This window comes from Bison bison, unplaced genomic scaffold (assembly GCF_000754665.1).
Source record: "Bison bison bison isolate TAMUID 2011002044 unplaced genomic scaffold, Bison_UMD1.0 scf7180017864201, whole genome shotgun sequence".
NCBI lineage: Eukaryota > Metazoa > Chordata > Mammalia > Artiodactyla > Bovidae > Bison > Bison bison.
Window position 1 is genome coordinate 1,319,941 of NW_011494773.1, and position 13,886 is coordinate 1,333,826.

Sequence of the window (13,886 nt, forward strand, 5' to 3'; positions counted from 1 at the left end):
GCGTGCTCCCCACCCTACTGTGAGGGATGAAACAGAGCTTCAGCGAAGGAAGGCATGGAGCCAAGTGCTTGCGGCCAGAAAGGGGCAGCTGCAGCCTTAGGACCCAGGTCTGCATGGTCCGGGCACCTGCTTCCCTATGCCAGACCTCGGGGCTGAGGCTGCAGGACCCGCTGGTCTGCACATGGCCCTGCAGCTGCGTGTCTTGAGGAAGCCCTAAGGAGACTGCCGGAGGAGGCCCCTGTCTGATCCTGCCCCACGGCCCTCCCCCAGAACCTCTGTCCCTGCCTCTGTCAGAGTCCCTCATGCGTGGAGGAGCCGCTGCCTCTGCTGTAATTCGGCTCTAATAGTAAGGGTGAGGCTGTGTGCAGGGCTCTCAGTCTCCAAGTGTTTAGCATGGGGTGATAACCACAGCACCCGAGAGCGTTTCTTAACAATAGAGTGGAGACAATGCGCATGAGGGGCTGGCACGTGATGCTCTTGGTCAGGAGCAACACCATCATCCAGCAAGCATCGCCCCAGCAGGGTGGTTCAGGCGTGCACCCCACCTTGAGGGCCCCCCACCCCAACCCGCCCTCTCTAAAGCACCACCTCCTGTTCCTTGGAACTGGTGGGAGGAGCCCAAGGCAGAGGGCTGAAGATCAGGTCGGGTCCAGCAACCCTCCAGTTTTCATCTGAGGCCGTGTGGCCATCAAGAGGCGGAGCTGGGGCCTCAGGACCCAAGTGGGGAGCTCTAGCGGGCACCTCGAATTCCCCTGCGGTCACACACACTGCAGTTCTGTTACTTCCGATTGAAGAGCAGAGTTATCTTTCTTTTTTATTGTTGCTTGAAATTATCATTTTTTGTTACAAATCATATCTACTTGTAAAAGGCCTAAGTCCACAGAAGTGCCGTAGGGAGAAAATGAAGGCACTCTTTCACCTGCCCCCACAGCTCCTGCTGCCCCCAGAGTGCGCTTGTGAGCAAGCCCAGATGCATGCTTCGGGAACTTTTCCCACATACTTGCAATCAAGTGTGTGTCTGTGTGTGTGTGGGCGTGCGTGTGTTCTCCAAGTGTTAAAAACATGGACTCTGGGACCGGGCCACCTTGGTTCCAACCCCAGCTCCACTCCTGTGGAACTGGGCAGTTTACCCAACCTCCTGGTGCCTCAGTCTCCCCATCTGTATATAGGGCTGGGAGCTTTCAAGGATTAAATGAGTTAAAGCCTATGAAGCACATAGAACACTAGCTGGCATGTGGTAGACTCACAGTATTTTACTATACATTATTTGACCCTCACACACACACACACACACACACACACACACACACAGAGTCTCTTATCATAAATAGAAGCATACCAGGGCTTCCCTGGTGGCTCAGATGGTAAAGAATCCACCTGCAATGCAGGATACCTGGGTTCAATCCCTGGGTTGGGAAGATCCCCTGGAGAAGGAAATGGCAACCCACTCCAGTATTCTTCCCGGGAGAATCCCACGGACAGGGGAGCCTGGTGGGCTACGTCCATGGGGTCACAGTCAGACACGACTGACCAACTAACACACATGCACAGAACCATACTGTCACAGTCCTCTGACCTTGCTCTGCCTTACAGTATGGTTGGGTGAACTGTCCACGTTAGTATCTTTAGATCTATCTCAGCCTTTTCAACCACCGCGTGGTATATCACCGTGCAGAAAGAGACCCTCTTACCGACTGTTAGGTTATTTCCAAAGTTTTGCTGCCACAAGTAACAGTCACCAACTTTCTTTCATATGTCGTGTCTGCACACCTGTTTGTCTAACGTGGGTTGGGTGGCTCGGACCCAGGAGGAGCACGTCCACATTCTAAAATTAAATCTGCTGCCAAAGCTGACAACGTAAACCCACCCTCATCCCTGTCCGGACGCTGAAGCTCACCTCGGGCATTGCTTTGCCAAGACGAGAGAGGGGTTTACACATGGTCTCACTGGGGTTCGAGCCTGTCTAAACACTCTCGGCAATCAGCCACTACTAGGCTGCATTGGCACTCAGCGTTATCCCCTTACCTTTCAATCCAGTTTCTTGAAAATGACGAGGTCATAGCAACACGTCCAGTCTGGAAAGACGTCTCGGCGACAGAGAACTCCTGGCACGTCGGCTGGTGGCAGGGGAGGAGGCGGAGAGCTGGCTGAAACCTCGGTGGACAAACCCCAAGGCCAGGGCTGTGAGCCAGCCAATAAAGTCTGGCTTGGGTCTCTGGGCTGCTGGTGGCCTGCCCTTCCCCTGGGAGCACCCTCTGGTTTTAGGGGGCCCGTCCTTGGCGGCCTCATCAAGAGCCATGAGACAGATTGGGAGTGTGTGGGGTTGCTGGGCGACAGAATGAGAGCAGTGGGGGAAAGGTCAGCGCACGCAAGCAGTTGCCACCGTGCTTGTAAACTGTGTCTGGGGGCATGGCTGAGACTCGGGAGGAAGTGGCAGAGGGAGCAGGTGCTCAGAAAGTGAGGACGGGGCCTCTGGATGCACAGGCCAGGGTGTCACCTGGAGAGAGTCCGGGCGGGAGACGGAGCGAGCTGGCATCCAGTGTAGCCTGGCACAGCCTGGCCACCTGACCTTGGAGCCTCGTGGTTCCACCTGAAAAGTGGGACAGCTGAAACCAAAGATCCCCCGCCTGTTCTAGGGATCTGCCATCCTGCATTTCTTTGTAAAATTCCTTGGGAAACTGGGGAGGCATGAGGAGCTTAGCAAAAGAAGAGCAGGTGTAGCCCAGAACAGCATATGCTGAGCCGATGGGGGAAATGGGTGCCTTCAGGGGTTTTGATTAAGCCCGCCAGCCGCCTCTGGGACGAACAAGGGCAGGAACTGTCCTTTGTACCTGTTCAGTGCCTGCTTATAGTAGGTGCTCAATAAAAACAAGAGGGTGAGATGAAAAAACTCACGCACCTGGCAATTGCTTTGGGCAATCGAGGGAAAGCTGGGAGAGTTTGGGGGTGCCCAGGGGCCACACTTTGGAGCACCAGGGAAGTGCTGGAATGGCACCTGGGAATCAAGGCACCAGCCCTCGGGGTTCACTTTACTTCTTCATCAAGGGTGGAGGTGATGTTAAGCCCTTTCTGCACATGTGGTGGAATCATGATCTGAAAATCTGTCCCCCTCCCCACAGCTTATTTTCCCTCCCTTCCCTCATTCAGAGTCTTAGCCTAAAGTTGAATTTCTGTTAATTAGACTGTTGTATGGGCTCAGACGGAGAAGGCAATGGCACCCCACTCCAGTACTCTTGCCTGGACAATCCCATGGATGGAGGAGCCTGGTAGGCTGCAGTCCATGGGGTTGCTAAGAGTCAGACACGACTGAGCAACTTCGCTTTCACTTTTCACTTTCATGCATTGGAGAAGGAAATGGCAACCCACTCCAGTGTTCTTGCCTGGAGAATCCCAGGGATGGGGGAGCCTGGTGGCTGCTGTCTATGGGGTCGCACAGAGTCGGACACGACTGAAGTGACTTAGCATAGCATAGCATAGCATATGGGCTCAGAGTCAAAATTAGGATGATGAAAAGAAAAGAAGGCAATAGAAGGAGTTTTTGAGCTGAAACTCACATCTACCCCACCCATCAGGGTATGTAGATATATTTGACTCCCCAAATAAATCGGATCCCCTTGAAGTCGAGGAGCTTGCCTTTTAAGACTATTATAACCCTTGAAATTCTCCATCAAGTCCATGCTCATAACTGAGCATCCAATAATTACTGGTGTCTGGGTGGAACCCAGAGGATTATGAGGCTATTACATCAAAATTTGTTACGGACTGTAGACTGTTGTTCATTCATTGTTTGGTCACTCAGTCGTGTCCAGCTCTTTGCAACCCAATGGACAGCAGCACGCCAGGCTTCCCTGTCCTTCACTATCTCCTGGAGTTTGCTCAAACTCATGTCCATTGAGTCGGCAATGCCATCCAACCATCTCATCCTCTGTCGTCCCCTTCTCCTCTCGCCTTCAATCTTTCCCAGCATCAGAGTCTTTTCCAATGAGTCAGTTCTTCACATCAGGTGGCCTAAGTACTGGAGCTTCATCTTCAGCATCAGTCCTTCCAGTGAACATTCTGGGCTTATTTCCTTTAGGTTGGACTGGTTGGATCTCCTTGCTGTCTAAGGGACTCTCAAGGGATCAATGAAAACAGCAAAGTAAGCCAGAAGGAAAAACACCAATACAGTATACTAACGCGCATATATGGAATTTAGAAAGATGGTAACAATAACCCTGTGTACGAGACAGCAAAAGAGCCACTGATGTATAGAACAGTCTTATGGACTCTGTGGGAGAGGGAGAGGGTGGGAAGATTTGGGAGAATGGCATTGAAACATGTAAAATAGCATGTATGAAACGAGATGCCAGTCCAGGTTCGATGCGCGATACTGGATGCTTGGGGCTGGTGCACTGGGACGACCCAGAGGGATGGTATGGGGAGGGAGGAGGGAGGAGGGTTCAGGATGGGGAACACATGTATACCTGTGGTGGATTCATTTTGATATTTGGCAAAACTAATACAATTATGTAAAGTTTAAAAATAAAATAAAGTTAAAAATAATAATAAAAAAAAGAAAATAGCGAAGTTTTCTCAAAATGTTTTTATTCACCTTTTGCCTAAAAGAGAAAAGGCAGCACATTTTATTATCAAAGTTATTTCTGCGTGTGTAGTTTTGGAGGAACGATGGACATATGGAGAAGCCACCATCCGGGACCCTCCGGCCCACCCCTTGACACACACCCCCATCACGGAGGCCCAGCTGAAACCCTGCCTGCAGCAACTCTGGAACCTGCCCAGGTGTGGTGTATTTCCTACTTATGGCCACTAGGTGTCAGGTCAGCTTCAAAAGTCCACCTGAGGACTGTTGAATCAGCTTGCTTTGTGGTCCTTGCTCTGCCCTTTCTCTGACTTCCCAAACTTCTGCCCCCAGGAGCCTGGCATGATGTCAGAGCCCCAAAGCGTCCAGCAGCCTGATGCTTGGACAGACCTGTCCTCATTATGAAGCAAAGTCACTCACATCGACCATGAACCCTTGTGTGTGTGTGTGTGTGTGTGTTAGTCGCTCAGTCATGTCCGACTTGCAACCCCACAGACTGTAGCCTCCCAGGCTTCACTGTCCATGGGATTCTCGAGGCAAAAATACTGGAGCAGATTGCCATTCCCTTCTCCAGAGGAACTTCCCAACCCAGGGATTGAACCCTGCATCGCAGGCAGATTCTTTACCATTTGAGCTACAGGAAGTCTTGTAGTGAGGAAGAAAATCAGGTGCTCAGTACAAGCTCCAGAAACATTCAGGCCCCCACCCCCAGCCAGCCCACCTCGGAGCTGGACAAGACCTGAGAAAGAGCCCTGCTCCCTTTAGGGAGCACTACACAAGGAACCCACCCACTGACGAGGGACTGACTCGCGCTTTAGCAGCTTGCCATGTCAGGAGGCTGCCAGCAGGAGGACCCCAGCAGAAGCTGAGGACCAAGGTAGGAGAGGGGCCAGGCAGGAGTAAGAGAGGCTGGCTGGTCAAAGATGGCCAGGCAGCAAAGGGGGTTAGCTGAAGTGCAGGTACCCAGGGCATGCCCTCCTTCCACGACCAACTTCAGTTCAGTTCAGTTCAGTCGCTCAGTCGTGTCCAACTCTTTGGGACCCCATGAACCGCAGCATGCCAGGCTTCCCTGTCCATCACAAACTCCTGGAGTTCACCTGAACCCATGTCCATTGAGTCAGTGATGCCATCCAACCATCTTATCCTCTGTCCTCCCCTTCTCCTCCTGCCCCCAATCCCTCCCACCATCAGGGTCTTTTCCAATGAGTCAACTCTTCACATGAGGTGGTCAAAGTATTGGAGTTTCAGCTTTAGCATCAGTCCTTCCAAAGATCACCCAGGACTGATCTCCTTTAGAATGGACTGGTTGGATCTCCTTGCAGTCCAAGGGACTCTCAAGAGTCTTCTCCAACACCACAGTTCAAAAGCATCAATTATTTGGTGCTTAGCTTTCTTTATAGTCCAACTCTCACATCCATACATGACCACTGGAAAAACCATAGCCTTGACTAGACGGACCTTTGTTGACAAAGTAATGTCTCTGCTTTTCAATATGCTATCTAGGTTGGTCATAACTTTCCTTCCAAGGAGTAAGCATCTTTTAATTTCATGGGTGCAATCACCATCTGCAGTGATTTGGGAGCCCAAGAAAATAAAGTCAGCCACTGTTTCCACTGTTTCCCCATCTATTTGCCATGAAGTGATGGGACCAGATACCATGATCTTAGTTTTCTGAAAGTTGACCTTTAAGCCAACTTTTCCACTCTCCTCTTTCACTTTCATCAAAAGGCCCTTAAGTTCTTCTTCACTTTCTGCCATAAGGGTGGTGTCATCTGCATATCTGAGGTTATTGATATTTCTCTCGTCAATCTTGATTCCAGCTTGTGCTTCCTCCAGCCCAGCGTTTCTCATGATGTATTCTGCATAACTTAGCTTTGCTAATTTTTTATTATGAAAGTATGATAATACATTTACTGGAGACTTGGAAAATACAGGACAAAGTTACATACAGTTCCACTATATATTACAATTATTTTTTAAGTAGATAAATTAAGATTTTAGTTGGAACTTCAATATCAAACTCTCAAAAATTAATAGAATGAAAATATAGAAAAGTAGGATATAGTAGACCTGAAAAGCACCATGAACCAATTCAACATAATTAAGATTTATACAATTTTCACACAACAGTAGGATACAAATTCCATTCAAGTTTCCATAGACTATAAACTAGGAGACACTGGAACACATCCAGGGACATGAAACGAGGTGCAAAAATTTCATGGTCTAAAGGTATTGCAATCATACAGCCTGTTATCACTGTGGAATTATGTTCGAAATCAATATCAAAAGATATTTGAAAATAACACATTTTCAAGTATGATGTGACATTTATTTACCAAGAGAAGTCTTTGATTTAGCCATTGAAAGCCTCGAGAAAGTAAGAAGACCGAAAAACCAGCAAGGGTGATTGCAGAGAAGAAAAACACCTAAGTGAGAAAGTAATATCAAACATACTATTTAAAAAACCATGTATTTGAAAATTACATGTCAACTTTTTAATGATGGGTGTATCTTAGAAACTGTAACAAGGAAAATTAGAAAATATTTGTAAAAATGAAAAGAGAATTTACCAGAATTTGCTGCATGCAGTTGAAGCAGCTCAATGCAACTGAATACAATGTGGAATTTTGAATAAGATTCATAAAGCAAATAGTGGACGCCAGCATAAAATTTTATGAAGTTTGAACAAAATTTGTGCTTTAGTAATAATTGTGTGTGTGTGTGTGTGTTAGTCACTCAGTCATGTCCAACTCTTTGCAACCCAATGGATTGTACCCTACCAGGCTCCTCTGTCCATGGGATTCTCCAAGCAAGAATACTGGAGTGGGCTGCCATTTCCTTCTCCAAGGGACCTTACCAACCCAGGGATTGAACCCTGGTCTCCCTCATTGCTGACAGATTCTTTACCATCTGACCCACCAGGGAAGCCCATCACATGCTAATATCCTGGTTTTTTTGTTTGTTTTGGCTTGTTTTTGTACAACATAGTATTTCTTTATATTCTCAGAATTGGATTAGAAGTTTCAAGCCTCATATAATTTTTTTTAAATCACTAAGATAATAAGCTTTCCAGACTTTCAGCAGTAACACTAAATGCCAAAACACAGGGAACTATATCAAAGTTTTGAGTGAATATAAATTAGCAATTGAGCATTCTATTCATACTAAGTAAGACAAGTAGAATCAAAATGTCATAAATTTTTTAGCTAGGCAAAAATTAATATATTTTCTAAAATATATGTTTATATTATATACACTATATATATACGTACACACAAAAGCCTTTCTACCATGCTTGATAAAGGCTTGAGAAAGAACAACAACCAAAAAAGAGATGGAGGATCTTTTACTTTTATCCAGTTTGTTTCACTTTTTCTATTTCATATTCAGTGCCCCCATTTCATCAAGTTTACATTTTTCAGTTTCTCCAACTCAGTTTGGTTTTGTGCATTAACTCTTTATTTTGTTTTAATTTGTATTGGAGTTTAGTTGATTTGTACTGCTGAGATAGTTTTGAGTGTACAGAAAAGTGAATGAGTTATACATATACATATATCTACTCTTTTTTAGATTCTTTTCCCGTATGGATCATTACAAGATACTGACTAGAGTTCCCTGTGCTAAACTGTAGGTCCTTATTAGTTATCTGTTGGAGGAAGAAAAATTGGGAGTTATATCAATCCCAAACTCCCAAATATAAATCCCAACTTTTCTTCCTCCTTTTTTCCCCCGTGGTAACCATAAGTTTGTTTTCTACATCTGTGACTCTACTTCTGATTTTAAATGAGTTCATTTGTTCAATTTTTTTAAGATTCCACATATAAGCAATATCATATGGTATTTGTCTTGTCTGACTTACTTCGCTCAGTACGACAATCTCTAGTTCCATCCATGTTGCTGCAAATGTCATTATTTTGTCCACTTTTATGGCTGAGTAATACTTCAGTGTATATATACCATATCTTCTTTATCCACTCTTCTGTCGATGGACATTTAGGTTGCTTCCATGTCTTCGTTATTGTAAATAGTCCTGCAACGAACATTGGGGTGCATGCATGCTTTTGAATTATGGTTTTCTCCAGACATATGTGCACTAACTACATCCTCTCAGGAACCCTGTGCGGTGAGATCTGTGATCATAGCTGAGGGAATACAGACATGGAGAAGTTGAGCATCTCACCCAAAGTCTTCTGCTAGTAAGAAGCAAGGCTGAGATTCAGACCTACATCAGCTCTGTAACCTTGAGCTGGTCACTCATCCTCCCTGAGTCTCCATCTCCTTATCTGTTAATAGCATGATAATGGTACCCACTCCCCCACAGAGTTGCGTGTGAAACGCTGAACCCCCGGCCTGGCACAGGAAGTCCTTAATATAAGCATGCCCTCATCACAGAGGAGTTCCTCTCCTCTGAGGGAGGTCTGCAGGGAGCTGAAGGTCCTGCAGGCACCTTAGGGGCCAAACCGAGCAGCCATCTTTGAAACACCCAAGTACTGGGTCTTTGAAACACGGCGGGAAGCATTCCAGTCTCGGGCTTTGGTTTAACTCTTGAGTGAAATCAAAGGAATATGTCCAGAATCTTAAGAACTAGGGGGAGACAGGAGGGCCAGGGACCAGGAGCGTGCTGTGGGCAACACGGGATGAGGTGGACATCTGGCCTTTTTCTTGGTTCCTAAGATCTGAAGCCCCTTCCTGGGCTGGGAGAGTCCCACCTTACAGGCTCTGGGAGGGGCAGCTGGGATTTGTAGCTTGGACCTACACCAGACACACGCACTCTGGGCTTGATTCAGGAGCTGGCAGCCGAAGAAGCTAAGGCCACAGAGACCTTCCTCTGGCATCTGTGTCTGTGCGGTTGGATGGAGCCTCTGAGCTGTGGTGGGGAGGAGGGGATAGTTCTGAGTGCCACCCACGGGTCAGCGGTGCTCGTGGTGGCAAGCTGTGATGTCCTCAGGGGACCAGGCTGCCCTGCCAAGCGGGGACCTGGCTTGGGATTGGTTTTGTCTGGTAGTTTTTAAACAAAAGAAAGCAATGATTGGCAAGGCAAGCCTGTGTCCTAAACACTGACCTTGAACTAAAGGGAAACGGTGACCTTGAACTAGAGGAAAGGGACAGTGCTCCTTCAGGAAGGAGACATTCTGGAGAAGAAGAGAAACTGAGGGCACTGGGGTGGGGTAGGGGAGCGGTTTCCGGGGCTCAGCGGGGCCTTTTAAGGAGGGACAGTGTTGTGATCCTGGGAGACCTCTCTGCTGTTTTCCCAGCTCTTAGGGAGTCTGTCTTAGAGAGTCTCTTGGACGGCAAGGAGATCAATCAATCCTAAAGGAAATCAGTCCTGAATATCATTGGAAGGACTGATGCTGAAGCTGAAGCTCCAGTACTTTGGCCACCTGATGTGAAAAACTGACTCCTTACAAAAAGATTCTGATGCTGGGAAGGCAGGAGGAGAAGGGGACGACAGAGTATGAGATGGTCGGATGGCATCACCGACTCAATGGATGTGATTTTGAGTAAACTCTGGGAGTTGGTGATGGACAGGGAGGCCTGGCGTGCAGCAGTTCATCCGGTTGCAGAGTCAGGACTGAGCGACTGAACTGAAGCTGACTGGCTGGATGTGCCTGGGATGAATGAAACCAGCCCCCATATGCTATGGTATAATGTGAAAAGAACTGGTCTTTTCCCCAGTTCCTAGCATGTGCTTCAAAAAGCCCTTGAAATTTCCTGAGTGAGGGGAGTGCCTTTGTTATGCTAATGAGGGGTCTCAGGGTGGGCCCCACCTAGATAGCTTCCTAGACAGACCACAGGTGTGAGCTGACCGGTTGTTCAGCCAATAGAAGGACAGGGAGCTGGAGACTGAGTCACTCATTAGGCAGTGTTCAATCAGGCCCGCCTACACCGTGAGAAGTAATGAAACCCCAATGAAAACGCTGGACACGGGGGTGGGGGAGGTGGGGGATTCTGGGGAGCGTCCTGGGAGGTGACGTGCCCCAACTCCACACCCTCTCCCCCAGGTCTTGCCCTGCAGGCCTCTTCATCTGGCTGCTCCTGAGTTGTAACCTTTATAAAATAAATGAAACTGCCATCAACAGAACAGCACTTAAACAGTGAGTTCTGAGGGTTTAGGGTAGTGAATTACCAAACCTGAAGGGTCATGGGAACTCACTACTTTGTTTCTGGCTGGTCAGACATGCTGGTCCTGGGGAACCCCGCTTGTGGCTGGAAGCACAGTGGGGTAGTGTGTGGGGGACCCAGTGCTTAACCTGTGGAGTTGACGCTAACTCCATTAACTGCATTGCGGCAGACCCCAGGTGATGTCATCCCAGGCGCAGCAGAAATGGAAGATGTGTACGCAAAAACACAGGGCATGGTATGTGTCCTTGAATGTGTCCACGCCCAGCAGGAAAGGCTTGCCTGTGTACTAACCCCTAGACCCTCCTGCCAGCATCCTAACAGCAGGGTTTCAATGCAGCCGCTCCTGGGGGTGTACCACTCTCCCGGCTGTACCTCGATCTTGCCAGCAGAGGGCGCTCCAATCCCACAAGTCCTCTAACTCAGGACCGCGGTCTCAGCTCTAAGGGAGGGTTGGGGGAAAACACAAAAAGAAAACAGGATTCCAGACTGGCTCAGGGAAATCAAATCCTTACTGCTGTTTAGTCTCTAAGTCGGGTCCAGCTCTTTTGAGATCCCATCGACTGTAGCCTGCCAGGCTTCCCTGTCCTTGGATTTTCGCAGGCAAGAATACTGGAGTGGGTTGCCGTTTCTTTCTCCAGGGCATCTTTTTGACCCAGGGATCAAACCCATGTCTCCTGCATTACAGGTGGATTCTTTACCACTGAGCCACCTGGGAATTCTTACTGGGTGCATGCAAAATGGCAGCAATGCAGCCGGCTTCAGCAACACAGGAGTGGCCTGGGTCAGAACCCTCAGTCTGCCCCCTCACCGTCGATGCAGCTTCTTGAAGCCTGAGCTTAGAAAACAGGGGCCCTCTTTTTTTTTTTTTTTAGGGGCCCTCTTTAAAAAAAAAATACAAATTTACAAATATGATGTCAGGCATAGTACACTCATCCCAGACTGGACAGTGAGCCCCTGGAGTCTGGGCTGAACTGTCCACACATAGACCCCCACGCCGAGCACCATTCCTGGGGCAGAGCAGGGGGGAAACGCAGAGATACTCAGTGGATACAGTCAAAGATGGGAGAACGAGCAAAGCGGTCCCTGCTCTCAGCAGCCCCGCTGTGGGGTTTCCTGAGAACTGTTCCAGCAGACACGCTCCCGGGCACCCTGGCAGTGCCCGCTGCAGACGCGTTTGGGGTGAACACCCACAGAGGCTCCCAACAGCAGGACGACTGGCCCCGAGCTGTGGCTCCGGCCAATCGGTGGAAGCAGATGCTGCAAGGGCACCAGAAAAGCGGGGAACTGGACACCCGTTGGGAGATCCCCAGGGCGGATCCGCAGGGAAGAATACACATGGGTGTTTCTTCCAGAAGAGGCCCCCCTGGTGACACACTCCCTGGCCCCCCAACCTCACAGGGACGGACTTCCCAACTGCCGCGACCCCCGCCTCACAGAGCTGGGGAGGCGATAAATCAGCCAGGAACCAGCCAGCTCGGGGTGGGGGGGTGTCTCCCGTGAAGGAGCCTCAGTGGTGGGCACCCTGACAGAGTGGTGAAGAGGGTGACCCCACACTCAGTTCTGCCCCCTTCCCAGCCCCTGGCCGATGCAGAGCCCCACCTGGCCCTACTCTGATCCAGCAGGGGTGAGGGGCAGGCCAGCGGGTAGGGGTGCAGGCTGGGCGTCCTGCTGACCCGTGTGGCACTCTTGACGCAACCCCTTCCCACCTTCCCTTGTTCTTTACGGGGGGTCTTACCATATGCCAGGCCCTGTGGGTGGCACCAGGGTCAGAACCTTGAGCGTCGCCATAGGCCAGATGTGAATTCAAGGGGCAGCTCCACTCGGGGACATGGGGCTTAAGCCCGATCAGAGAGGCGGACATTGATCAGACAGGCACGCCAACAGGGCCACTCTGATGACTGCCGCAGAAGGGCAGCATGGGGACAGCGAGGCAGCCCTTTGGCCTAGAACCAGCTTCCCAGCTAATCTGACTCTCACTGTGACAGTAACAGTGAGACCTGCTGCCTACAGCTTTGTGAGAGTCGATGGGACCCCGCACACAGACCGCCCAGGACCCCTGGCCAGGTCCTCGGTGCACCCTAAGCGGAGGGTGGCGAGCTTTCTCATCCCTAGGCCAGTGGGAGCCTGGGGGTGCGGCTGCAGTCAGAACGAGCTCACCCAGGCTGTGGCGGCCAGGGCAGAGGAGCGGGGTCAGGCCCACCTTCCCTCCGGACTCAGCCTTTCCCTGCAACTGGAGGGCCGGCTTCCCGCCTGCTCCCTGACCTTGGCCAGGCGCCGCTGCCAGAGCCCAGCACAATTTCCAGGTCAGTACACTCCTGGATCGGGCCCCACCATCCCCCAGGGGCAGTCATCCTGCCAGGGGGCAGCTGAGCCAGCCGCTGTGCCGGGGAGACCAAGAACAAAGCGACCGGGCTTGGCCCGGCGGATGCCGGGTCTGCAGCTGGTAAAGCCACACTGAACACCCCCCTCGCTCCCGGCTCCACCTCCCATGCAGAGGGGACGGTCCTGATGGAGATCTGAAGTCTAGGGCGGCAACCGCCCCACCACCGAGTCCTGCCCAGAGCCCTGGGCCGCTGAGGGGAGCCTGGGCTCAGCCACCCCCACCATCCCTCCTCCCACCATCAGGGGTGGGGGAGTCCCCAGGCCCTTCTTGCTGCCTCAGTTTCCCCGGGGGGGGAGGTCAGGGTGGGGCATCACTGATGACACTGATCACAGCATGAGATGTGAAGGAGCAGAGGTGGCGGTTGGGGGGGGTCTGGGGTTTCCTGGTCAGATCTGCCTTCCAGCCAAGGTCCAAGAGACAGACAGGGTGGGGCCTCGAGGGCCCAGGACTTTCTGGGAGCAGGGCTGGTTTTATGGGTGTGGCCTGTGGGGTCACAAGGGGTGGGGGGGTTCCATAATTAGGAAGCCCTGGGGCTTGGTTTCCTGCTCTGCTGTCACTGTCGTCAGACTCTTAATAATTTTCTAACAGATATAGCCCCACAGACTCTTTGCCCGGTCCTGCCTGACATTGGCACACCGAGAGCCGTCCCATCTCGGGGACAGAATTGGGGGGTGCTGGGCAACCAACCACCACCTCCCACCCCCTAAACACTCCAGTGATGATGAAGACACCAGAGGCCTCCTCTCGACTTTGGCCAGGTGGAACCTGTGATTCTGGAGGGCAGAGGAGATGCAGAGC

At 50.4% G+C, this 13,886-nt stretch overlaps 2 protein-coding genes across 3 annotated transcripts in view; one reads left to right on the plus strand and one right to left on the minus strand.

The window, feature by feature from the left end:
• Positions 1–2,111, minus strand: part of ANGEL1 (angel homolog 1 (Drosophila)) — a 68,521-nt gene extending 66,410 nt beyond the window's left edge. For both annotated transcript variants that reach the window (XM_010844380.1, XM_010844378.1), the window contains exon 1: positions 2,026–2,111. The gene's annotated coding sequence lies outside the window, so the exon portion shown is untranslated. The remainder of the gene's footprint in view (positions 1–2,025) is intronic.
• LRRC74A (leucine rich repeat containing 74A) overlaps positions 1–10,995 on the plus strand; it is a 39,926-nt gene extending 28,931 nt beyond the window's left edge. Inside the window, exons 14-16 of the mRNA XM_010844409.1 lie at positions 2,266–2,358; positions 10,585–10,677; positions 10,875–10,995. Coding sequence (XP_010842711.1) covers positions 2,266–2,358; positions 10,585–10,677; positions 10,875–10,995 — 307 coding nt within the window. The remainder of the gene's footprint in view (positions 1–2,265; positions 2,359–10,584; positions 10,678–10,874) is intronic.
• Positions 10,996–13,886: the final 2,891 nt, after the last annotated feature.